Here is a 26,672-nt window from a genome sequence, read left to right as displayed (position 1 = left end):
AAAACGTGACGTGATGGGAAGTTTTGGACCCCAGATTCGTGTTCAGCACGAAAAATCCGTTCGGAAACACCAGGTCCCGTCTTATTCGCAAAACCCTTGTAGACCAGTGTTATTAAAAGACCGGTACCAATTTAAATAGGTTTTAAAAGGGATTATTTTTTATGAATATGTAGGAGCGTTGTAACATGTTTAAATAATAAAATTCCATTTAAATTAGGGGAATTAGATAATTGAAATGTGTGTAAAAAAGGAATTGCCCTGTAGATGTGCGATACAAGTTTACTTTTTTGAAATTCGATTAATTAATAATAATTTAAATGAATTATTAAAAGACCGGTACCAATTTAAATAGGTTTTAAAAGGGATTATTTTTTATGAATATGTAGGAGGGTTGTCACATGTTTAAATAATAAAATTCTATTTTAATTAGGGGAATTAGATAATTGAAATGTGTATCACCATATATGTATGTATGTAAATGGTAGCCAAACAAAATACGTTTAAGTAGGTGTTAGCTTGTAAATAATTTGAAGAGTATTTGCATTTGTTTGTAAAGTCAAACTTAATTAAATTATGCAAAACTTATGTATATGAAATATTTAAATATTTATTTCAAACGAAAAGGTTACGACATCCTTTTTATTATTTTATTACAGTATGTAATTAAATACATCGCCAATGAGCCATTAGTTTTGATTACATGCATTCATCTTATATTATTGGACACTTAAATTAAATTTAAAGTTTCAGGATTTTTATTCTACACTTATTTCTTGCTAAATATGTAAAATTTTTTCATTCGTCTGATACTTATGTTGTTATTAGGGTGACCAGACGTCCTGATTTATCAGGAAGTGTCCTGATTTTATGGTCGAATTAAAGTAGGGTTGCCAACCGTACTATAATATATAGTATTGTACTATTTTTTCGGTCTGCGTACGATATACTGTTAAAAAAAATATAGCATGCAAAAATACCATATTTCTTCAACTATAAATATAAATATATTTAAGTAATTTGCAAGAAAAAAACCTATTAAAATCAGGAACGTGAACCGGTTTTGAACCGGAAAACCGTTTTTTTCTATTAATTAACTGAACCCTTAACCGAACCGAAATTTTCCACAAATATTTGATCCGAACCGAAAACCGAACCACTTTCCTAAGGGTTTAAAGGTTCGTTTCAACCAATTTTCAATAGATAAATGTACCCACTTTTATGCTTTTTGTTAAACATGGTAATACCTACCATTTGTTTACCATGTGTCAAATGTAAAGGCAACCCATCTCATTTGACAGACACTTGACTCTTAACCTTGCGCGCTGTTGCACTTGACACTTGACGCTTTAACTTGCGCGTTATTTTTTTGTTTTTCGAACCGTTGAACCGAACCGAAACCCCAGTTCAAAGACCAAAAAACCGCTTTGACGAACCAATCCAAAAGTGCAAAAACGGTTCGAACCGCTGAACCGAACCGACCAAATTTGTCATCCGGTTCACGTCCCTGATTAAAAAAAAAGAAGAAAAAAGAAATAGTCTTTAAAACAAAAGGTCATAGTGAGTTTATTAATAGAACCACAGATAAAAAATAACAACACTTTTAAAAATACTTAGAATAAATTACCAAATTTACTTAAAATTATTTCCTTATGCTCTCTATTCCTGCAACTTCGGCATTCACAGAAACAGTTTTTTCTATTATGATTGTGAAATGGCGAAATGAGAGAAACAAAGCGACTAGCTCACTAATAAAAAATGGACTTTTAATTTATATTAATTTAAATATTGATGTACACTTTAAAAGCGTTTTTACTTTTTCTTTTAAATAAAATACTATATATATTTGAAAATTTTTTTGAAAAAGTATTTACTATAAAATCTTAGAAAGTATTGGTAACCCTAATTAAAAGTGTCCTGACTGATTTTTCTTCTCACGCCTAATGTTCTGATTTTTACCAAGGTGTCCTTTTATGAACTTTTTACTGTTTGAACATATCGTTAGGCACTTGTTTGTACATCGTTCACATAATAACATAAAGTACGTTTACATATAAATATAATCTCAATCAATACTGGTTTTTTAATCACCCCGTTTACACAGGCAAATCTCAGGTTATCAGCCATCAAATTTGTTGTGCCTGTTAGTCCCACATCTCAAGGAAAATTAAAGTTTCTTCTCTGTGCCACCGTGATTGCTATATTAAGCAATTTAAATATATTTTAAGTTAATATTTTATTAAAAATTCCTTGACAAACCTCTTTTCCTTGCTAGCGTCCATTTTTGTTTACTTTTACATTTGACACTTCTCCTTTTCTTCGCTAATATAATGGATACAACCCAGCAAAAAACACGATTACCACAGGAACGAAAGTAGAAACGAGCTAGGCGATGGGAATCGCTTACCCTTTCGCTTCAACAAGGCCTTATTTTAACATGGGCATGTCATTGGAGGTTAGCCCTTACCCGCACCATACCTTCAAATGAAGGGAGAACGCATGGATAAACAGAAAACAGAAACAGAAAAGCGAACAAAGAATGCCTTACAGAGAAACTAATGTAGAATGCCTAGATAAGTACATACTTATTTATATTAAATTTAAATCAGAAAGTGTCTTAAAAGATTAAAATTAATTAAACTTTTTATAAATCAGCTTTTATACAAACATATGTATGTATGTATTTAGGTATTTAGATTTTCTTAAAAATCGGTATGTACATACATTCATTATTAATTAAGCTTAAAATTGTACTTCCTCACTCTTGTACTTCACTTCATCGACTGACTTCAACTTCGCTGCAAATTGAACAAAGCAAAACATGATTTTTATGCGAGACAAATTTCCACAGAAAGTAACGGTAGAAAAAGAACTTTTGGATATTCATTCTATTTTTCAGCTGACTACGATGAAGAATTCTACTTTGCTTTCCCGGAAATGAAGCAAAGAAGCGAAACAAATAAAATGTTGGAGGACATTCTACTTTGCATTTCCTGAAATGAAGTAAAGAAGCGAAACAAATAAAATATTGTAGGACATTATACTTTGCTCTCCCGGAAATGAAGCAAAGAAACGAATTAAAAAGGAAATATTATAGGACATTCTACTTTGCATTCCCCGAAATGAAACAAAGAAGCGAAATAAATAAAATATTGTAGGACATTCTACTTTGCAATACTAGCAATGCATAAAAGAAGCGAAAAAATTCGAAGGCATTATAACGCTATGCCTTCTAGAACACGTTACCACTAAAAGCGATTACCCATTTTTTGCTGGGAACTAGGTTGGACACCGAAAAGTGATCGGTTTAATCTGAGATTATTTCATAATTACAGATTAACAAGGGACGAATTTTGTATGGCTAATCTCCTTGGCTAAGTGCAGATTAGGGAGTTACGCTCGAAAATGAGGATAATATACCTATGTACGTATATTTTAAACCTAGTAATAGTGACCTATAGACGTTAAAGTTGAAGCTCCATAGCAATTTTTCAGGCGCTGTGGCTTGAGGCGCTCAAGCTCTAATAACACTGGTTTACAGCAAAAATATTCTATGGATGCCACTATCCAATTCCTATGTAGAATTGCTCGGTGATTCCGAAAATCGAGTTAATTTTTTTTCTATGGATACGTTTTCGAGATATTTGCAATTTACCGTTATTCAGCTTAAAGCGAAAATTGGTTCCTTTTAATCATGTGTGTGTATCTTACGAACCAATTTGAAAATCTTAATATAAAATACGACAAATGAAAGCAAATTAAATTCTCCATAAACCGTTTATACATCACTTTCCGATAGGGCTTACAGTTTCTGACAAATTAAATATTCATTCCAGCTTTTTTATTTTTTAATGAAAAAATTAAAAAATCAAACTTTACCAGAAGAAAAATTTATAAAATAACAGGTTCTGTGCCAAATTTTTGCATTTGTACTAAAGTCTGTTCTGTTACAAAAAAAAAACAAGTTACTGATGAGGAAAATCGATGGATAAATACCAGGGACCGTAACAGTTACATCTTTTATTAAAAAAATCGCTCTTTAATTATGGTTTTCTTACTTTTATTTAATTACTCTTTAAATAACCGTTATTTCTGACTTTTATTTTATCAATCGAAAATAACGATTATTTTTGATTTTTATATAAATAATCTGCAAATGACAGTTATTTTTGATTTTTAAATTATATATCTTAGATAACAGTTATCGAAGACTTTTATTTATAAAAGTTATAAATAAAAATCAGTGACTGAGTTTTATTTTTTAAATCATACTTACAAAAGTCATTTCAATAAGTTGTAGTAAACTTTTGTTTCCCAACACCTTCTTAGCTGCGAAAAATGTTAATGACTTTTACACGAATGATTTTAAAAATAAAAGTCGGTGACTGATTTATATTGATGACTTTTAAAAGTAAAAGTCACTGACTGATTTTTATTGATGACTTTTATAAAGTCTTCAATAACTATTATCTAAGACATATAATATAAAAATCAAAAATAATGGTTATTTTGGATTTATAATAAAAAAATCAAAAATAATTGTAATTTTTTCATTTTGCAAATAAAATAATAATAAAACAAAATATTATATAATAAAATAAAAATTTATTTTCAAATTTGAGTCTCGGTGAAAAAAGAAATCGATTGGTAGGTATGTATCACTTAGTTGTAGAACATCTCTTTCATAGTGAATTTTTCCATGCCAGTTTTCATCAATAACTGTTACGTTCGGTCCCTGACTTAAATTGATAAATAATATAGACTTAGAAATGCAAGCAGAAGAAGCTCTTATTCACATTACTAGAGAAAATTTTACTGAAACTGAAATTAATTTTTTTTAATTAAATGCTTTACAGTTTAATGTTAAAGTTTGCCAAGATTTAAGAAAGAAAACCTTAATAATAAAATTTTTTTAAAGCCGTTTCGGCTTTCAAGCCAAAGGCAGTAAACTCTGGCGATACGAATAATATTGTGCCTATACTTATAAAATTATTTCCTGAAGCCGAGATGATAAATACAGAAGCCAATCGGGAATATAGAGCACTAGCTGACTACGCAGGTTGCCTGAGAAATTAATTGAATGAGTTGATGTTTCCAAATGTGTCTCATATCGCGCAGGGGACACTGTCTTCGCCACATTCTTCAGCTTGCGTTGGGCGCATTTTTTCATTTAAAAATTTAATGAACCGATAACAGGAATAAGTTGGCTCTAAAGACGGTTGAACATTTAATCTGCAAATACTTTAGTAATAAAATATACTGATGCTTTGTATTTTTGTAATTCAGGGTTACATATTGAAAGACGATTTTTGTTCATACGTAATTTGTTTTTAGAAAACACAAGTACTTTCGGGTATGCAGTTTTAAGTCCATTCAATTTAAGTATAATAAAGTGGAAGTATGAAATGGCTCAAAATCTCGGAACTTTTTTCTTTGAAGGTGTTGCACTTTTACTTCTAGATATATAAAGCATACTCAAATTTTTTGAACATACAATTACAATATGTATAAAGAAAATGCAAAAAATAAAATTAAAAATGAATGCGAATTTCTAGCCACTTGTACTTTATTATACTAAAATTGAATGGACTATAAACTGCATATCCGAAAGTGTTCTAAAAATTCTGACAACAAAGTTTTAAATTTTAATGAGCATTTTTTGTAGAAAGTTTGAAACTTTGAATTTTATGGTTTTGGTTGTTGAATTGACTATATTTTTATAAAAAGTTAGAATTACACAAAAGGTTATTAGGTTGTCAAAATTTTAGTATATCTATGTATGTACACTTTGCTACGTTTTGTTTTGTAAAGTTATATTTTCCCAAAAATTTTTGTGATAATTCATTAAAACAGTGGAATTCTTCTTAATTTGCTAAGGGTATATAAAAAGGATCTTTCTATTGAGCGTACTCTTCATAAAAGAAAGAATGCATATAAGAAAGGGCTTCCGTGAACTTCCGTGTTTCTAATATGCAATAAGTATTGTATATACATATGTATATATTTTATAAAGGAAATGGTACCTATCGATTTTTAATTTATTGGCACATTGACCTGCATTTAGGCACATTTTCTCGGAAAAATTAGGCACAGTTTTAAATTTTGATTTTTCATCACTGCCTCCGAGTGTATTTCTGAAAAACAGTTTCTCAGAAAAATACAATCGCCGTTCGGAGTCGGCGTAAAACTGTAGGTCCCTCCCCTTTGTGTGCCAACATCAAGGCGCACGCCACAAATCGGAGGAAAAGCTCGGCCAAACGTTGGCATATTTGTAAGCGCCAATCTATTATTATTATTATGTAGCGCTGTGAAAATAAGTAGATATTTACTAGCCAACTCGATATTTAGTAACATCCAAAATGCCCAAGTAAATAGTAATTTGGTACATATGTATTTACTACAACATAAATACCTCAATACTTAGCACTTAATTTTTAGTAAATAAAATTTTTCCCATCACTGGTATAAATTATGCAATCACCTGCAATGAATCAGAGAATTTTTGTTTTCATTTTCCTGCTGAACTTTTTGGTTCTTGAGATTATCTTAGGTCTACGTTTGTTGCTTTAATTGTCAACACTACATATTTTTTTGGTTTTCTAGGATCAGACAAGATTAACCCTGAAAATATGATCGAAAAAATAAAAATCATAAAAAATTAAAATCATAAAATAACGAGTAAAAATGGTCGAAAAAATAAAAATCAAAGAATAACGATTATTTTTGATCGAAAAAAAATAAAAATCATAAAATAACGATTAAGAATGATTGAAAAAATAACAATAAAAGAATAACGATTATTTTTGATTGAAAAAATAAAAATCATAAAATAACGATTAAAAATGATCGTAATTATATAAATCGAAAAATAACGATTATACAATGATTTTTAAATAAAAATCCTTCATTATAACGGTTATTTTCGGTCTCTGTCCAAAAGTCAACAAATCAGCTGTTTACTTATTTTTTGTGTTTGGGATCTGACAAATGCGGAACACAGATTAAGTTCATCCAATTGAAATTTCAATTTATCTTAACCATGGCTTTTTCACTTTACATCCTTTATTTCACAAGCAAAATTTGGAAAATACATTATACATTTACAATATTTCCAGAGATTGCATTCCCGAGAATCTCAAAAAGCAATAAGGGTATCCCCTTAAACTCGTAAAAGCTTGTAAAACTCGTAAGTTTACGAGTCTCGTAAGAGATTTGTCAAGATTTGTATGAAGCTCAGTTTACGCGCACCTCGTAAAATTAATACCATTTTCCCACGGCACCCTGAAGTACTTTGTTCGCTCCCCCAATTACAATCGCGAATTAGCCCATTCACATGGGCACATTCTTAACCCTCCGATGAGTGACAGTGCCGATGACGTTAGATTCGTGAGAAGGTCCTTAGGGACCTACAAAGAGTTGCTCGATGTTTCGACTGTACATGTGCAACTTCTTTGGTATTTATGTTGTCTTTTGATTAAATTAACGTCCTGCATATATATTAGGAATGAAATAATTTGAAGAACAAGTGAAAAAAAAACAAAACATGAAGACAAGTAACTTGTTATTTCTTCTAAAATTGTACAAGGTCCCTAGGGACCTTGTCACTAATCCCCGTACTATATATGTTGAAATCTCAATAACACTCGAACGTGATCCCGTATCCCTTCGAAACTTATTTTAAACGATTCAGCTTAATTTATTCTTGGAATACATGTATAAATTCTTTTCAAAAATGCATTGAACAAAAAGATATAGGCACATGAAATACGAAAAGGTCCCTAGGGACCTTCTCACAAATCGAAGGGTTAATTCGATTTGACAGTTCTCTGTCTCTGTGTTTTGTTTTTGTTTTCTTCGCAGCAAAATTGATGCAAAATGTAGGTTCTTCCTAAAAACCTATAAGTTTCTGTATTAAATTAGGGATATAAATATTTATAAACTTTACTTTTCGTACTCAGAATAATTGCAAGTTTTGATTTGTGAGCTAGTTTCGATAAATTTCCCCCTGTTAAACATCGTTATCGACGTTTTCGACATCATGCATATAACATGTGATTGATAAAGCAGTCGCTGTATGTAACCGGAGCTTCTACCTCCGATTTCTGTAACCAGACATTGAAAAACAGGCCCACAGTGGGGCAAAAAAGGTTGCTGTGGACAAAGGAATTTTGAGAGCCCAAATATGAACCGATTTCAAGTTCCTTTTTTTTTAAATAAGAGAAAATTAAATTTAGCGTCGATAGTGTGGCGATTTTTTAAAAAAGCTCAGTGTTTTATTTATTTATGTTGAAAAATGAAAGAAACAAAATTTTTAGGTGTGAATGCCTCCACTTTTTTGGAAAATACTTGAAATTAATTTCAAATGCATGGAATTATTTAAAAAATATTCATTAACATTTTTCCATAGGATGCATTTAATTAAAAACATGTATTTCATTTGTTATCTATACTAATATATATTTTGAAATCCGGTTTTTTGGTTTTTTTCTGTTCGAAAAACTCAAGAACGGCTGTACCGATATTTTTGAAATTATGGACATCGACTCCAGACTATCCAAGGATGATAATAGATGAAAAGCAATTTCGATATATCAAGGGGGCATGGCACCTCCCATATACATACACACCATACACACTAATGTGAGAAATTCAGTTTGCATGGGAGGCGCGTTGATATTATATATCTCTATACTAAGTTCCAGCACTCTACGATGAATACTTCCAGAGATATGTTGTGTGACAATTTGTATGTGAGGTGCCACGCCCCTTAATATATCGAAATTATTTTTCCTCTATTATCATCCTTGGAGAGCCTAGATTCGATGTCCAAAATTTCAAAAATATCGGTACAGCTGTTCTCGAGTTTTTCGAACAGTTTTTATCTGGCTATCAAAATATATATTAGAATAGATAACAAATTAAAAACATTTTTTAAGTAAATATAATAATATAAATAAGTATTTTCCAAAAAAGTGGAAGCATTCAAACGTAAAAATTTTGTTTCTTTAATTTTTCAACATATATAAATAAAGAACTAGAGCTTTTTTAAAAAATCGTCACGGATAGATAGACGCTAAATTTAATTATCTCTTATTTAAAAAAAAAGAAACTTGAAATCGGTTCATATTTGGGCTCTCAAAATTCATTTGTCCACAGCAACCTTTTTTGCCCCACTGTGCGGCCCTTAGACTTTACGAGTTTAAGGGAATGCCCCTAATGATTTTATGTGTACTTATCTTCTATGGATAATAAGCTAATAAAGTTAGCAAATACCTAAATTTTTTGAAACATTACAGGTATTTTCCATTTATGCGTTGTATAAAATTTGCTTTCGAATGTAAACAACAGCTGTTATGGCAGTTTTACTTTTTGCGCATTTGTGCGCGGCTGTTACGGGCACGGAGAAGAAGACATTCGGTGTTTGGGTGGATCCGCCACTGAGGTAACGATATATGCTAGATTACGCAATGTAAAGGACCGGCGGCATCTTGCAACAATTTTTATCAAATTGCATAGGTGATCGGACTTCTACCCCATTGTGGTAGATCTGCCACTTTTTTGAGCATCTACCACATCTACCACACAAGGTCTGAAATCTACCACATATTCGCGTTTTTGAATACCTAGTTTTATTTTTGCTCGACATAATTGTCTTAATTTTAAGAGCAAAAATTGTCCAACACTAAATACTATATGGTAACAAGAATGATATAAATACAAGATTCCGCATTCCCGGCAGCGATGAAATTTCTGAATTAAAAAATAGTAAATTTTCTAAACAATAAATTTTTCGACAGGAAACGTGGTTTCATATGTTAAATTTTAAAATATATGATTTATAAAAAGAATCAATAGCGAAAATTAAAAAAAAACGGCGATTTTTGTGAAAGTATTAGCAAATTTCAGTGCATCTAAAATTTCTGAGGCGTCGTTTACATTTACTTGAGAATTGCCAAAATCGGCAAATCACAAGTAGCGGTTTCTGTAACGTGCCACATTTGTTCGCTACATCGTGATATGATAGAATGAAACGCTGTCAGCACTCCGCAAGGTTGCAAAAAAATTTATGTTCGAAAAATATTTTGATATGGAACGAACCGCTTTACACTATCAAGGAGAAAATTGCCAAAACTCAATGCAATTTTTAGCAACTTCAATCTAGCACTTTGCTATACTAAAATTAATTTTTTTAGAGTCCAATTANGATTTTTGTGAAAGTATTAGCAAATTTCAGTGCATCTAAAATTTCTGAGGCGTCGTTTACATTTACTTGAGAATTGCCAAAATCGGCAAATCACAAGTAGCGGTTTCTGTAACGTGCCACATTTGTTCGCTACATCGTGATATGATAGAATGAAACGCTGTCAGCACTCCGCAAGGTTGCAAAAAAATTTATGTTCGAAAAATATTTTGATATGGAACGAACCGCTTTACACTATCAAGGAGAAAATTGCCAAAACTCAATGCAATTTTTAGCAACTTCAATCTAGCACTTTGCTATACTAAAATTAATTTTTTTAGAGTCCAATTAAAAAGTTTGCAATTAAGGTGAAACCTTACAGAATTTCTTTAATTTTTGTACAAATTTTGATCCAAAACCTGAGATCTACCACATTTTTTTTAAATCTACCACATTTTTTTCCAGATTCTACCACACAGAATTTTTTTTAAGTCCGACCACTGCATTTCATCATGGTGAAATTATAAACAGGTGTATTAATAAAACAGTTTCTCGCTTTATTTTCTTGACATTCGGCAATCGTATAGAAATTTGTAAAGGCATAATTTAAAATAAGATAGCGTCAAATCTTTCTTCTCGCTCTTTTTATTTTAAACTTCTCACGTTTTTGGTAATCCTAAACAAATTTAAAAAAATTAAATACAGTGTTGCAAAGGAAAACTTGATAATATGACGAATAATGAAGAAAAGTATTTTTAAAATAAAAAATACGCACACTATTTAGAAAGTATTTGAAATACAAAAATAAAACAAAAAGTATTTAAGCATAAAATGTAAATAAGTATTTTTTATAAGTGTTTTAAATACATGCATTAGAAATACTAAGGGCCAGTTTTTCGGTGCCAGTTTAAACTTAGATTAAGTAAACTGAGTTTAAATTGAACAGCTGGCTGATATTTGATTGGCTGATCTTAGTTTAAACAACGGCCGTGAACTGAAAAACTGGCCCTTAAAATCTCTGACAACTAAATACATACCTATCGTCGTTTAATTACAAAACCGCATATCAACAAAATGCAAACCGCGTATCAAGATAATGCAAAACCGCGTATGTGAGGTTGCATTAACTATTTTCTAGAGTGCAAAAACACTCATATTTCAAAATGGTTCTCTTTTTTATATAGCAATAGCATTTCTGGCTAGTATATTTCAGGGCGAATGGATAAGGATTGAGCCAAGAGCTTAGATATTCAGAGCTTGTGTGAGCAAATCCAATTTTTGGCAGCAAATGTCAGTTACGCGGTTTTGCAGAATGACGATACGCGGTTTTGTACTTTAAATGACGATATCCTTATGTAAGAGGGGTTATCCAAGAGAAGTTAGTGAAAATTTACGGACATTCGGACACCGCCTTCAAAACTCAAGATTACACGTTTGTCGGAAAATGCGAAAAACTATTTCGTAGCACATGAGAATAATATGAGTAAGGGAGACTTTACCTTATTTTTATACCTTTCATGAGCATGAAATGGTATTACAACTTTGGTCCGATGTTTGTAAGTACCAGAATAAGAAGAGATAGACCCATTAAAATGAAATGATCAGAACGTCGAGCAGAGTCGATTTAGCCATGTCTGTCTGTCCGTCTGTATGTCTGTCTGTCTGTCCGTCTGTTTGTATGCAATCTAGTCTCTCAGTTTTCGAGATATCCGGATCAAATTTGGTAGGTGGGTGTATTTTTATAATGTATTAATCATTTGTCGGAACCGGAAGAATCGGACCACTATAACATATAGCTCCCATACAACTGATTGTTCAGATATGAGATTTTTCGTTATAACTTCTCCATTTATGCAGCTAGGAACATGAAATTTTGCAATACTTCCACCCATTATCAACAGAAAACTTGGAGTGAAAATTACAAAGATCGGGTCACTATAACATATAGCTCCCATACAACTTATTGTTCAGATATAAGATTTTTCGTTATAACTCCTCCATTTAGGTAGCTATGAACATGAAATTTGTCACTGTCGTCACTCATTATAAAAAGAATACTCTCAGTGAAAATAGCGAAGATCGGTTCGCTATAACCTGTAGCCTCCATACAACTGATTGTTCAGATATGAGATTTTTTGCGATAACTTCTCCATATATGCAGCTAGGACATGAAAATTCGCGCCGTTTTCACTCATTGTTAACAGAATACTTACAGTGAAAATAACAAAGATCGGGTTACTATAACATATATCTCCCATACAACTGATTGCTCAGTTATGAGAATTTTCGTTATAACTCCTCCACTTATGCAGCTGGGAACATGAAATTTCGCAATATTTCCACCCATTATTAAAAACATACTTACAGTGAAAATGGCGAAGGTCGGGTCGCTATAACCTATAGCCTCCATACAACTGATTGTTCAGATATGCAGTTTTACATTAAAAATGCTTTATTTGGACTGCTAACACAGATAAATTTCGTAAGCTATTCTATAAATAATAATAGAAAGTCTACTGAGAAAATCGTCAAAATCTACGCTGTATAAGCTTTATCTCTTATACCTCTGATTGTTCAGATACCAGTTATTACGATATATCTCCTTTATGTAGGAGTCTAAACCCATTAAATTGTGTTACTGGTTTACATACGATCACACAGCAGTGAAAATCACTTAGATTGGTGCTATATAAGGTATATCTTCCATACATCTGATTGTTTAGATATGGTTTTTCATATATGTATCTCCTCTATCTATGTATTCTGTAAATATACAATTTCTTTTTAAATGCAGTAATCTATTAAAGTAAAAATTTCAGATACTCATGAAAGGTATGAAGCCTTCGGCATAGCCGAAGACAGCGCTGCTCTTACTTGTTTTAAATAAATTATAACAAAAATTTACTCCAGCTTTTGCGCAAAGGTAAATTAGAGCTCTGTGTACATTTTCAGCGCATAATTTCAAAAATGCCAAATTTTGGGGTATGCCTTTTTTGAAGACGGTGTGCGATATATAGGTATTGTTTTTGATGATGAAACATTACTTTAATCCAAATCGGCTGTTGGTCATCTTCCCATTATGACTCCTCCAGCCGAATTCCCAAAAAGCGCGCAGACTCCTTTGCGCCTCTGACGACAGAGTGGCGAGGAATATAAGGCAGGCAGGCTAACAAGTAAGTAGACGGGTAGGTTAAAGTGATTTCTGGATCTGGCCTGCCCATGTAGGAGTTTAGCTTGCTGTACTTGACGGACTGGAGCTGGGCTAGTGTTGATATCGTCTTGCGAAGTAGTCGCATTTTGTCGGAGGAAGTTGAATAGAGGGGCATGTTACTGCTGAGGTAGTGATTGCAGATGCAAATTATTATAGCAGTGATTCTCAATTCAAGTGGTAGCAAAACCCCGTCAAGGAATGGTTAGTTCTGCGACAGCCAACAGGATCTATTTAAATAGAACCTGGTTGCTCTCCTTTACTAGAAACAATTCGGCTTCATCATGTAATTTTTGTAGTGGTGACATGAGATGACACACAATGGTGGTGCGGAGAGCTGAGTTTTGGCAGCAGTGTGTGAAGTATACCTGATAGCTATATAAGGGACACGAGAGGTGCCTAGCCTTTTCCCTTATCGCAATAGCGTAAACCATATAGAAAAGGGGGCTATCTAAAATAACACCCATCAAAGCTCCATCAAACTTTACGAACAATTCAAGCCTCACTTCTTTCGTCCAGGTGGTAAACAGAAGGGCCGTGGACTTTGGCGGTTGCCAAAAGGCAAGTTTTAGGCTACATTCCATGAGGAAGTGCTTAAAATCACAGAAGAAGCTATTTAAAAGTGTGTGGAGCAATGTTATATCCAGTAGATATAATAAAGCAGTCATTAGCGTATAAGACAATCGAAACTACATATCGACTGCTGAGTGGAAGATCGACCTATTTCGGCAGCCAGTTTGAAAATGCCCTATCTCAAAAATCTTTTCAAGAATGCCTTATTTCAGAATTCGTTTTAAAAACGCCCTATTCAGCTGCCGATTCCAAAACGCCCTATCTCATAAAATTTTCAATACATTTTGAAGTGAGATAGGACGTTTTTAAAACGAAGTCTGAGATAGGGTGTTTTTCAATAAAATTCTGAAATAGGGCGTTCTTGAAAAGTTTTTTGAGATAGGGCGTTTTCGAATTGGCTGCCGAGATAGGTCGATCTTCCACTCAGCAGTCGATATATGGTGCGGCTGGAGAAGTGTGGCGAGGTAAATGTTAAAAAGGCAGGGAGAGAGAACCCGCGTTGTGATACTAGCTGCTTTATTCTCTTTTGCTTTGAATTGTTGTCTCGAAATAAGCACAGATAGATAACGAACCATCCATCGGTTTGTACTATAAGCTGGCCGCGTGCCATAGCTCCAAATGTCCACGACAATATCTTAGTGAAAGGAGAGTAATCGGTATTTGGCACTCGCCTACAACTCAGCCCACTCGCCTGCTCAACTTCTCTAAATAAATTGTCGTCTAAAAGCTTCCGCCCACATATTGTGTTCCGGGTATGTTTTGTCGCCAAAGGTGATGACCGCATGGTTGTGCATCGACGGATTGAGGAAGGACTTAATAACCACCCGACACATGATTGCCTACCGTCGAACTTTTAGCTAGCTTCAGCTCTTGGCGGAGTTGTCGCTCATATTAGTTTTTATTCATTTAACTTTTAACTATAATTCTATTATATGTGGTATTTGTGTACGCGATGAGTAAGAAAATCAGGAAGATTTTACGTTTCTTAAGACTATTGCTTAAACTGTGAATACGCATTGAAAATTACTAATTACTCGTACACCAATGGGAGGGTTTTAGTTTCGAATATTTATTGCAACTCCGAAAATTTCCCCGAATAATCGACAAAAACTTTTTTATGATTTGCGCAGCTTTCAGAAAACAGCGACGAAAAACGTCTGGCGGGTGTATTTAAAAAGTACCTTCGGCTTAGTAATTACAGCATCGGCGGAACGGAGCTCTTTACAAATCGCAATGGCGTGGAATCATTGGCAATAATTGGTAAGTATCTTTTCTAGTACCCACATCACAAATCTTCTCATAAATTGTACTGATATATGCAAAATTAATTGCAAAATTAAATTTTCAGACTTCGATGAGTGCGTTTACATACAGTTCCATGATTGCTCTCCAAACGCGCGTTGCTTCAACTTGCAAGGCACTTACACATGCAGCTGCAAAGAAGGTTTCGCGGACTTATCTGGCAACTCCATTTATCCGGGACGAATGTGTTCACAAGAGCTGATTGGTTGCGACCAATGCCACTACCACGGCAAGTGCGTAGCTACCAAGGCTGTTGAAAATACAGTCTGCGAATGTTTCGCATGGTACACTGGTGCAAAATGTCAAGTTAATTTGAAAATATTACTGATTGCACTAATATCCGTCGGTACATTTCTCCTTACGCTGTTGATGTTTTGCATTCTGCTAATGTGTACTAAGCGAAATTCGTTACGACATAGAGCACGCCAATTATCACCCGCCGGTTCTGGCATCCATCGAATAATTTCAGCGAAAAACACGGCGCTGGCGGGCATTGGACTCATCGGTCGCCACAGCGCGCATGACACCTCGGGTGGAAGATCCAACCTCGATAAGTGTGCCATAATTAAGGATACAAGCAGTGAAAGTAGTCAGAACTCCCTGTCGTATCTCCTACAGGTTAGTTAATAATCGGCAAATTACTTAGGGACCGATTTTGATTTTGATGCCTCGCTCTTAGAGAACACATACAAGTCTTCAAAGGAATGTATGCCACAAACCCCCTTAATGTAACCTAATATTAAATTTTTTGACCAATACAAAAGGTAAAGATTGCGATATAACCACTTAGCGACATTATCTTATTAGGCTTTTTAGAGGTAGGGGGTTTCTGGCAGGAAAATGCGCAGGTGCAAAAATCCTTTCTTAACTCTAGAGTACTAACCACATTTTGTATACGTTAGCACTAATGATCGTCGAGTTGATGCTAAAACCCTGTAACTAAATCTTGTACATATTACTAAAATTGTTGGTATTTGAACCTAATGATAAAACAACTTTCAGGTCCATAAATACTCAAGAATATTGTCTATTCAATATATTTCGCATATGCTTCACATATTTTATAAAAAAGTATACAAAACCGGACTAAATTTTCTCTTGAACTTCACAAACGAGGCTAAAAGTAACAAATTATATTCGCCCGCAATTAAAAAAAAAAATAAACAGCAAAACTTTCAGTTATAAATTCATTTTCCGCATTAGACACAAGTCTAAACTTCGTATAGGCGAGAAGTTAAGGCAAAAAACCAAATTCCGATAGTTCAAACTAAAAACGCGTATCCTCTAACAACAAAAGATAAAGCGCTAACCGCACATAAAATCTGTCAGCAATCACACGACGCAGTGAAGAGCAAATAAGTAAAATGAGAGTGGTAGTCATCGAATCGACGAATATTTGTACTCTAGGGTTAAGAAAGGTCTCCATTCGAATAGAGCTCTCAATCATCTCCGAAAGGCTTCAGGCCAGCCAGTGTCTCTTCTTTCTTTCTGAAATCTTTACCTTGCATATGCAGCTCTTCAGCAGCTGCTGTCTGGTAACACGAAACTAAGACCGGAAGATTTCACTCTGAAGCCCTCGTTAAGATTTTAGAAGAGTCTTTTATTTGTACAAAAGCTTGTTGTTTTTGAAATAGCAGCAGGAGCCAATACCCCCAGGGTTCCCATAGCGTTGTCATCTTCATCACACGGCTCGGAGAACTTGAGGCCTATAAACGCGAGGGCAGCCTGTAGCCATACGTATAACTGCATTTTTTTTGCCTTGGGGACCTATTTTCTCGAAGGTGGCGGTAGTGTGTGTGGAAACTAGGACTAGTTATCGAACGTGACTACTATTCTTGGGGTGATTTACTAATGGTATGTTGGAGCTGTTGACGTTTAGTGTGGCAAAATATTTGTCGACAGAAATGTGTGGGTTGCTGGCAGTAAAGAACCCAGTTAAATCGAAGAGGTAGCCAATTAACTTGTCACGAAGGGGGTCGATATTTTGATCGTCGCGAAGATGGCGCAGTCGTCGGCAAAATTTTAAACCACTCACTTGTGCAAACTTACAGCCTTTTGTAGGTTTTGATTTACATATTTCAGTTTATTCGAATATTCTAAGGTAATGTTGGCGAGTTTTCTTTAGCATCACTCTCGAAAGAGAAGAAGAATTATCTCCGTCGAGCCCGGGTCCTTGCAGTTGACGCAGAACATGTAGGGAAACAAGTCTACACTTTCGGCGTACACATCCATGGACCAGTGTCCTGAACAGATAGCCATGAGTTTGGAGGTGTCTCCCTGCTCAATTTTAAAACAGCCTTGGTTTTAAGTAGTTCGTGTAAATGATCCTGTAATTTAGGTATATATTTCTGAAATCCTTACCGTTTCCGTTTCTACGCTTCAACTCTTTAACTTCCTCTACCACCATCTAAAAACTGCAAAGCTTCCAGAAGCATGATAGGTTATGTCTCGTCCATACGCAGTGATTTAAAGCAGAGAATGAAAATTGCTCGTTTGCCGTCAGAAGCTCCTCGAAAAGTTTCTCAGGTAACTGTGAAGTCTGTATTTAATAAAACTACTTAGTATCGCCCAGTTATCGAAATTCGACATCTTTTTTCATACACTTTTGAATTTTACCTGTCACCAATACTAACACCTTTATGCGAATTACTATTTTGAAATCCACCAGCATAATTTATAGCGAATTTACAGGAAAACTTAAAATGGAATTATGAACGGTAATATCGGATTGACTAATGCTAATTCTACCAAGTCTCCTCCAAATTTCTTCAGTAGATTTTGAAATAAGATTATGTATTTGTATGTATAGATGAGATGTTCCTCACTGACTAATATGTCAAACATATACCAATTCAGGCTGTAAATAAGTTTTTCGATTATATTTGTCTGAGAGCCTCTTGGAGGTTGAAAACTAAATTGCCCACATCTACATAAACTCTTTATTTTTTTCATCAGAATCGTTAACGGTTGAGAAAGTATCTTGAAGGTTTACAACGAAAGATAATATTTCCTTCTCTAACGGCGGTTTCACATGGGTTTTTGTCAAGATTGTACAAATAACTAAACTGTACCCGAGTTTCTCAATAAGGGGCAACAAACATTCTTTTTTGATCGTTCATATAAAGCATAGAGAGAGAACACCACGAATATTTCCTCCAAAACCACATCGACTTATATCTTTTTGCTTAATTTCTGTCTCGCTTCCGACACAGAATTGTTTTCGTACAAAATTACGCAAAATAGATGCATTGTAACGTTAATTTTAGCGTTTACCAAAAAAAGCAATCGTTTCTGTTGAAACGATTCAGTGTTTTATCGTTTAGGTAATTATCAAAATAATTCTATTTTGGTTTTTAACGAAAAGAAATTTAATCGTTAATGCTGAAGCTGTAGCATGCATTTAGCTGCTAGGTGATAATAGTGAGCTGGCAATGGCATACAGCAACAACTTTTCGTTGATTTATTTTGTTTCGTTGTTAACGATTGATGATTTGTTTCGTTAATTCAGCTCTGAAACGAAACGAAACTATTTTTAATAAGTTCTTTATGCGCATCAACAAAACGAAATCGATTCATAGTTTGTTGAGTATCTCTGCAAAATACCTGTCAATTTCTTACTCGCTTGTTTTCAGGCATGTCATTGTTACGGGTTTCGAAAGTTCGAAAATACGATTCGGATTGCAGCCTACCATATCTACGATTCGTAGCAAAATCCGAATACGAAAGTGTTGCAGAATAGGAGTGTTAGAAAACTAAGGGTATACATATGTACATATTTAAGCAAGACCTTTGAATACGCTATATTCTATCAATCGCACTGGTCTACAAGGGTTTTGCGAATAAGACGGGACCTGGTGTTTCCGAACGGATTTTTCGTGCTGAACACTGGGGTCCAAAACTTCCCATCACGTCACGTTTTCGAGAAAAAAGGGGTTGAAACCCCTAAAAACAGCGTTTTTGGCCATTTTTGAAAAATTGTAGAGCTGAACCCTGACGTGCTACAAACTTTGTATATGTCAGAAATTAAAGGCTAAATCGTGCCCTTTCGAATGAGCCCTATGCCGAATTAATCGCATGCACCCTTAGATCAGGGGGTGTATTTGTGTCTAGGAGTCCAATTTTTATATCCACCATATTCGACCCGTCATCTTAAATTTTTAAAATCTAACTGCAGATTCGTAATCAGCGACTTTTAATATAGTTAAAACCTTGGCATTATTAATTTTCTATGATCGTTTAAGATTAAATTCTTTCTGTGATCAATTTTTCCTGCACCCCTAAACACAAATACACCCCCTGCTTTAAGGGTGCACGCGATCAATTCGGCATAGGGCTCATTCGAAAGGGCACGGTTTAGCCTTTAATTTCTGATATATGCAAAATTTGTACCACGTCAGGGTTCAGCTCTATAATTTTTCGAAAATGGCCAAAAACGCTGTTTTTAGGGGTTTCAACCCCTTTTTTCTCGAAAACGTGACGTGATGGGACATTTTTGACCCCTGATTCGTGTTCAGCACGAAAAATCCGTTCAGAAACACCAGGTCCCGTCTTATTCGCAGAAAAAAAGTTGAAATTTGTAGACCAGTGTAGTTATTTATGATGAGGTCTGCAAATAAATTCAACATATTCAAGCTTCGGTCGGGCGAAGGTTGTGTACAGCAATTTCAGAGTATAGATATCTTAGAAGTTAAAACTATTTCAACACCAGGGTTGCCATTGACGAAAAAAATACTTACTATCCACTTCAAAAAAAAAATGTACCAAATCCCGAAAAGATCTACCAATAACTTTTTTTTAGTTATTTTAATAAAGACTACAGTTTTGTTTTATTTCAATAAAAGTTAAAATTTTTGTATTTAGCTAATTTAAATCCTGTTAATTGCATCTCCTAGGTTTTACCAACACAAATTTTTTTTTAACAGTTTTGGTAATAATATACCAAAGTGGCGGTGACAAGTAACAAGATCAACGCAAATGAGGTCAATTGACACTATTTCGCATACTGGTGCATTTTGTTACAATAAACATTGTTTCCATAGATGAAAGAGGTTATTGCCAAATTATCAGTGTGCTATTAATCAACACACAAAGAAGCCCCACCAATTGATTTTAATAAAAAATTTAAAATTACGAATATAATAAAAACACGATGCGAAAAGACAAACGCAAAAAGAGCTGGATTCGAAAAATATTTGAAGAAAGAATGTAGAAATGATCCAGAACTGGCAAAACATGTTTCGTTCCCAAAAATAAAGCGAATACTTTTAAATTGCAGAAACAGTGGATTGCCGCCATTTCCAAAACCCCTGGAAGAAGACTGAAAGAATTGTTTTTAAATTAGCATATTTTGAACGAATTCGGAATGTCTGGAGTGGAAAAGAAACCTTTTGTATAAGGAAACAATTATAGAAAAGTAATTTTCTTACGCTGTATTCATGCCGTCGCCAACAATTTGTGGCATCATTTCAAAGCAGCTAAGGAGAACGATACTATTTATTACATGGCACATTGAAATCAGTGCCAAAATGCGGGTATAAACAATTATTGATTATTTATTATCCGAACCGAGATCATGTAAGTTTATTGATTGGTTTTCACACACTTTTGAAAACAAATTATATGCTTTTTTTACTGCCGATAAGCTGTTGCCACCACAGCAATAACTTACAAATATAAAAATGTAAAGTATCGAGGGCTTTATTCACTGCCTGCAGGCCGCCGCGAAGCTACACAAATTTAATGTTTGAAAGAGGAATAATGTCAATGGATTTTATTTCGCTTTTGAAAAGGTAATAATGTCAATTGAATTTATTTCGCACCAGTATGCAATCTTATTTCTGTTGATCTTGTTGCCTGTCACCCAAAGTGGCAACCCTGTTCGACACACAATACTTAGCGCAGCACACGATTTATATGAGACAAAATCAATGTGGTTGTTGAAGTAAACCAAGGAACTGAAGAACAAAGAGTTGCTATAAGATGTTTTTAATATACTACGTAAGGAACTTTTTAGAACGCTACATGGTAACGCTTATTAATATTACAATATAGATGAGAATTACAACCCCACAAATATTATTTATCTTGACGCCATGATGCACCTTCAGAGTAGTTGTGTTTTCGTATTATCCAGCAAACAATATCCAGTAACTTGCCAATAACCAAATTTCGGAGAGTAAGCCAATATTTACTCCCAATGAGAGAAATATGCAAGAAAGTACGAAAACGCAAAACCAGCAAGAAGTTGCAAGTTTTATTAACAGATTAATATGATTATTTTGTTATTTTCCGATGCAATTTTCTAAATNAGAACCGATGAGATTTTGCAAATTTTATGCGTTTTTTTTTAAAAAAAAGTTATCAAGCTCTTAAAAAATCACCCGGTATATTATTATTTTGGTAATGTGAATTGCATAAAGCATCATGCCATCAGCTGTTTTTCTTACTGGCAAATAGTTACTAGTAAAAATTTGTCCAGTAAAAATCCAGTGAAACTTGCAAGTTCAGCTGTAATTTTTTCTCCCTCAATTCTCTCCCTTTTGCTGGTTTATTGCGAAAAGGCTATCCAGTAAAAACCAGTAAAATTAGTACTGAATTTTACTGGACAGTGCGTACGCGAACAGGGCTAGTATTTTGCCACTAAAGAGACACCCACGTGACAAAACAGTTACTAATGGTGCGGTCAAAATTGTTACATGAATGTTTAGCAACTTTCGTGCTCGCTTCTGAACACTCCCTAAGCTAACCAGACACATACATATATGTAAATCCATGAATGTTGAACTAAACAGACAGGAGCCCTCGTGGTCATTTTTTCTGACAGCGTAAGCGTGCAAGTTCTTGAGACGAGACCTACGTGCTAAGCATTTTCAGTGCTGGACCACACCCTCTACATGCAGAGTTGCAACTTCCTTCTTTTCAGCACTGAGTAGTACGTGTTCAAATGATCTTTTTTATGTACCAAACAGTAAATCTCGTCCTTGGTGGAAATATTGAATTTTTTACAAATTAATTACATTTAAAGTTTGAATTTTAATTTTCATATTTTTTTGTAGAAAGAGTCCACTACGAGAACGAAAAAGTCGCATCATCGGTTTAGACATCCCGACACAAAGACTGACAACAGTATTCAAGCAGAGGAGCAGCGTCATTCCACCTATGACCGTCTTCCACTCACCGAATGTTTCACCACAAATACCAATGGAAGTGGAAAGTATTTGATGAAGACACATAATTTGTTTACAGATTTGGAACGAAATTATCCAGATCAATCCGATCGGTCACTCACTGTAATGATACCGCGTGCCAAGTACCATGCGTCCGTCCTGCCTCAGCCTCAGTTATTTCATCAACAAGTAAATATGGAACAGTCGAAAAAGCCGCACGAACAGCTACAACGAATGAAACAAAAGCAAGTTCAAATAAATAAATCAGATAACACGGCTTCCATGACTACAATGCAGGAGGATATTTGTGGGGTTCTGGTAAGTAGAGCTACATACATAATACATAAATATGGATAAGGCTTCCTCAAGTGGGTCCCGAATTTACCAAGATTAATATTTTTCAGTGATAATCAGGCAGCGCCGAGTTTTCTAGTCGAAAAGTACACTGTGTAAATTTTGCTGCAAAATTCCAAATAGTTTTTTTTTTAATCAACAACTAAAAATTTTTGCAGTGTTTTGGAAATTTTTACTTTTCTTTGAAAGTAAGTGTCCGAACGAAAAAGATTTTTGGTTGCAGATTTAATAAACATTAAACTATACAATTATTTGCGTTACAAAATTTTTTTTTGCTTTTCAGTCTTTTTTATAAAAATTGAACATTTAAACAATTTCTGTGCCTCGTGGGCGAAATTGTTTAACAACAGCATATGTAATAAAGATTTCTTAATTTACCTATGAAAAAAAATGCGTGTGTAACACCGTACACATGATAGAAGTGAAACTTCTTAAAAAAGGTTGGAGTACCAGGTACCTACTCACGAAATTGGATGTGTGTACATATGTTTACGGTTCGGTAAACCATTAGGCGATTGAGTTACATACATAGGTTTGGTTAGAAATCAAACAATAATTTCATTTCATCTTATTAATTTTTTGATATACATATAATTTATTTATTCATTTTCCTGTAACACAACCTTATATGAATTCGCGCTTCTAGCATCCATAGGACCGGGTTGTAATGGAAGTAATTGTATGTTTAACAAATAAATGAAAATATTTATAATTCAATCAATAGATCCTTACGAATTCGCCATTACCAAGGCACTAAGTAACGTACGCACTTTTGTTTGCAAAATGCATTTATTTAAGTTGAAAGAAGACAAATTCCTTTGTTCGGCATTTATTCTTACTCGCTTTTTATCTTCCAAGGCGAATTCATATATTCTTATCACGAATTCATATATTCATGTGGTAGCAAGAGTATAAAAACATAAAATTACCTTATAAATTAAAAGCATAAGTATCACATGTATGCGTACACTGAGAAAAAGGATTAGTTTCGACAACTAAAGACATATCCCCTGAGACTCAGAAATTCAGTCTCATCTCAAGTCACTAAATTTGAGATTAGCAATTAGTGACTATTTTTGTGACTTGAGACGATTTGGGTATTCAAAAGGGGAGAGTCACAAAAAGTTCGCCAAAAATGTGTGGTGAAAGCAAACACAGACAGTCAACTGAGTGTTTTTCCCGCGCTGCACAGTGGTTCGGATCGNAGTGGTTCGGATCGCAAATCTAGCTGGACGAAACTATTTAAACAAATACTCGTTGATGGATCTTTACACCACTTCTTACCTAGGGGATTTTTGAGTCGCTGATTACGAATCTGAAGTCACTTATCAAAAATTCAAAATGGCGGATCCAATATGGCGGACGAAAATTACAAAAAATCGGAAGATTTCTACGAAACTGGGTATCTGGGGGTTTTCTGGGTCGCTGATTACATATCTAAAGTCATTTACCAAAAATTCAAAATGGCGGATTACTTTATTTACTTCGGAAAGAGTATTTTCATCAGATTTTTCTTTCAATTTACTAATCACATAATCACGGACACCTTGTTGTCTTTTAGAAGTTTCAGCAACACTTCTCCAAATGTCAAACAACTCACTTCTTAAGATTTTATTTACCATGACTAAAATTTAAGATCACAGCAAGAAACACAAATAAATTTCAGAAAAAATTTTATAACAGCGCTTAAAGATTTGCATGCCTGTTGTATAATTTTTTAATTTCAGAAAGCAGAAAATTCGCGAGTTACTATTTTTTTTAACTCTTACATAACCAAAGTTTTTATAACTCCAAGTATTTTTCTGTTTTAACACACAACCCCCTCCCCCTCTTCCCCTTGGATCCGCCACTGATCTTATATTTATATTCAGATACATTCCTGTTAATAATTACTTTTGAATTTTGAGATTTGACATACTGTCACTAAAATGTAAATATCTAAGCCAATTGGTAAGACTTGGTTATCGAACTTACCCTCTGCATTTGCGAAGGTGTAAAGAATAATATGCAAGTGGTTTTATAACGGTCTTCGGCGGCCTTTACTTTTCCTACTCTTTAATTTATCTTTTTAATTAATCAAAACGACGATTTTTCAGAATAAATTTGTTTATGTTTATTTGTTTACGTGGACATAAATTGCGTTATGACCTCTGAATCTATAGCGGAATAAGTGTAATTTTTTGTTTATAAAGTCAATTCGCAATTATGCAAATATCTGGGAGTGCAATTAGCAATCTTTTAAGTTAAATTTCAGCTTTTAAAATAGAGTTCTCAAATAGGCGGCGTTGACTTACCTTTTTTGTTTGTTTTCATATGTTAATGCTTTAATAAATGCAATTTCTATTTGAATGTATTGTCAGGAATGTATTCCAAGTACCATTAAGTATTTTAAAAACCAAAATATTTTGACTTTCGTCCAGCTAGATCTGCTATCCGAACCACTGTGCGCTGCTCAAAGAGTCGCAATGGCCGAGTCGTCAAAGCATTAGGCTGGCAGCCGAGAGGGTGCGGGTTCAAGTCCTCCTCGGCCGTAGGGAATTTTTTTATTTTTATTTTTTTTTATTTTTTTGTTAGTTTTATGTTTTTTAACAATCTTTAGATTTTAATATTTTAAAAACAAAAAAATTAAATTTTTTTCAATACATTTGTATGATATTAAAGCATTTTGGTTTATTTCCTAATGAAATTCCTGTTGAACAAATTTCCTCGCTTCATTTTCGCGTTTTTTTTTAATAAAATGGAAAGAAATAAGCTTTTACTCCATAGTTCTATTTTTGTGACCGGCTCTTAGCCAGCTGACAAATGAGTGACTTATTTTTGAGACTAGAGACGTGAGACAGCGTACTGAATTCCAAATAGTCTCAAAATCCAAGTTCAGCACCAAAAGTCACTATTAGTGACTAGAGAGCGCTTACTGAGTGCCAGGGTTAGTTCCCGAATTTTGAAAATATTTAGGAACTGTGACCAAGGATTGGGAACTATTACCATGGGTTGGTAATTATAACTAAATATATTAAATCTTCTAATATTCATCTAGGTTGCACCAAATCGTTAATTTAGTTGAAAGGTTTGGTAAATACCAATAAATATTTTTTGAAGCATATTTCTCCAAATTCCATTCAACTTAACATATGGTTCATAAAAGGATGTCACTAAGCTCTGCTAATACAGATAAGCTTTCTTTCAACACTTGGTTTACAGCCCTATTCCGGTTTTGCAATAGAATGACAATTGATCATCCTTCATTGTTGTGATTTTGTCATTGTCGTTGCACAATGCCTAACAAAAAATGACAAGCGAAAAGCTTTTGTCAACTTACCATGCATGGTGTAAAGTTCATTGTTGTAGAAACAGCTGATCAACGCTATTATTTGCAAAAAATATGAGCGGTGAAACACCAGAAAAAGTGCAAAATATGAACGGACCCCGCAGGAGCAGCTGCAATTTTATGTGCAGTTTTGTAGGGAGCATCCGGAGCTGCAAAAAGGAAAAAATAATCCGTGCTCCCCAAAACTGATGCAATCGCTCTGGAACAGCTGCACTTGATTGTGTTGGCTTAACAAATGAAAAAGTGGGAAAAAAGCAACGGTAATTTACAGGGCGAACTTAGCACAGTGCGTAGGCAACTGGCTGAGTCAGTGGGATTGTCGCACATAGGGGTATTTGACCGATTTAGGCGGGTAAAATTATTCTTATGAAAATCTTAACTCAAAATGTTTAGAAACGACGTGTTACAATATTTAAAACTGTAATTGTTTGTAATCAAGTAAAGAGAGTGGGAGGATGTCCAAGTATTCGATCAAAACAACGAAAATAACGTTGCTTGAAGTTTGACATCGGTAGACTCCATGGTATCGAGGTCCGATTGTGGAAACATTGATACCTACGTATT

At 34.2% G+C, this 26,672-nt stretch overlaps 1 protein-coding gene across 3 annotated transcripts in view; it reads left to right on the top strand.

Annotated features, from left to right (window-relative positions):
- The window catches only part of LOC108377602 (uncharacterized), a 380,884-nt gene that overhangs the window by 231,874 nt on the left and 122,338 nt on the right, over positions 1–26,672 (top strand). For all 3 annotated transcript variants that reach the window (XR_001849338.1, XM_017633880.1, XM_017633888.1), the window contains exons 8-10: positions 15,089–15,218; positions 15,307–15,878; positions 22,316–22,744. Coding sequence is in view for 2 of the 3 variants with exons in the window: in XM_017633880.1 (XP_017489369.1) it covers positions 15,089–15,218; positions 15,307–15,878; positions 22,316–22,744 (1,131 nt within the window). In the remaining variant the exon portion in view is untranslated. The remainder of the gene's footprint in view (positions 1–15,088; positions 15,219–15,306; positions 15,879–22,315; positions 22,745–26,672) is intronic.

The sequence above is a fragment of the Rhagoletis zephyria genome, unplaced genomic scaffold, assembly GCF_001687245.7.
Source record: "Rhagoletis zephyria isolate East Lansing unplaced genomic scaffold, Rhagoletis_zephyria_1.1 Rzeph_scaffold_00108, whole genome shotgun sequence".
Taxonomy (NCBI): Eukaryota; Metazoa; Arthropoda; class Insecta; order Diptera; family Tephritidae; genus Rhagoletis; species Rhagoletis zephyria.
Note: the sequence above shows the minus strand (reverse complement) of the source record. Positions and strands in the feature narration are given on the sequence as shown.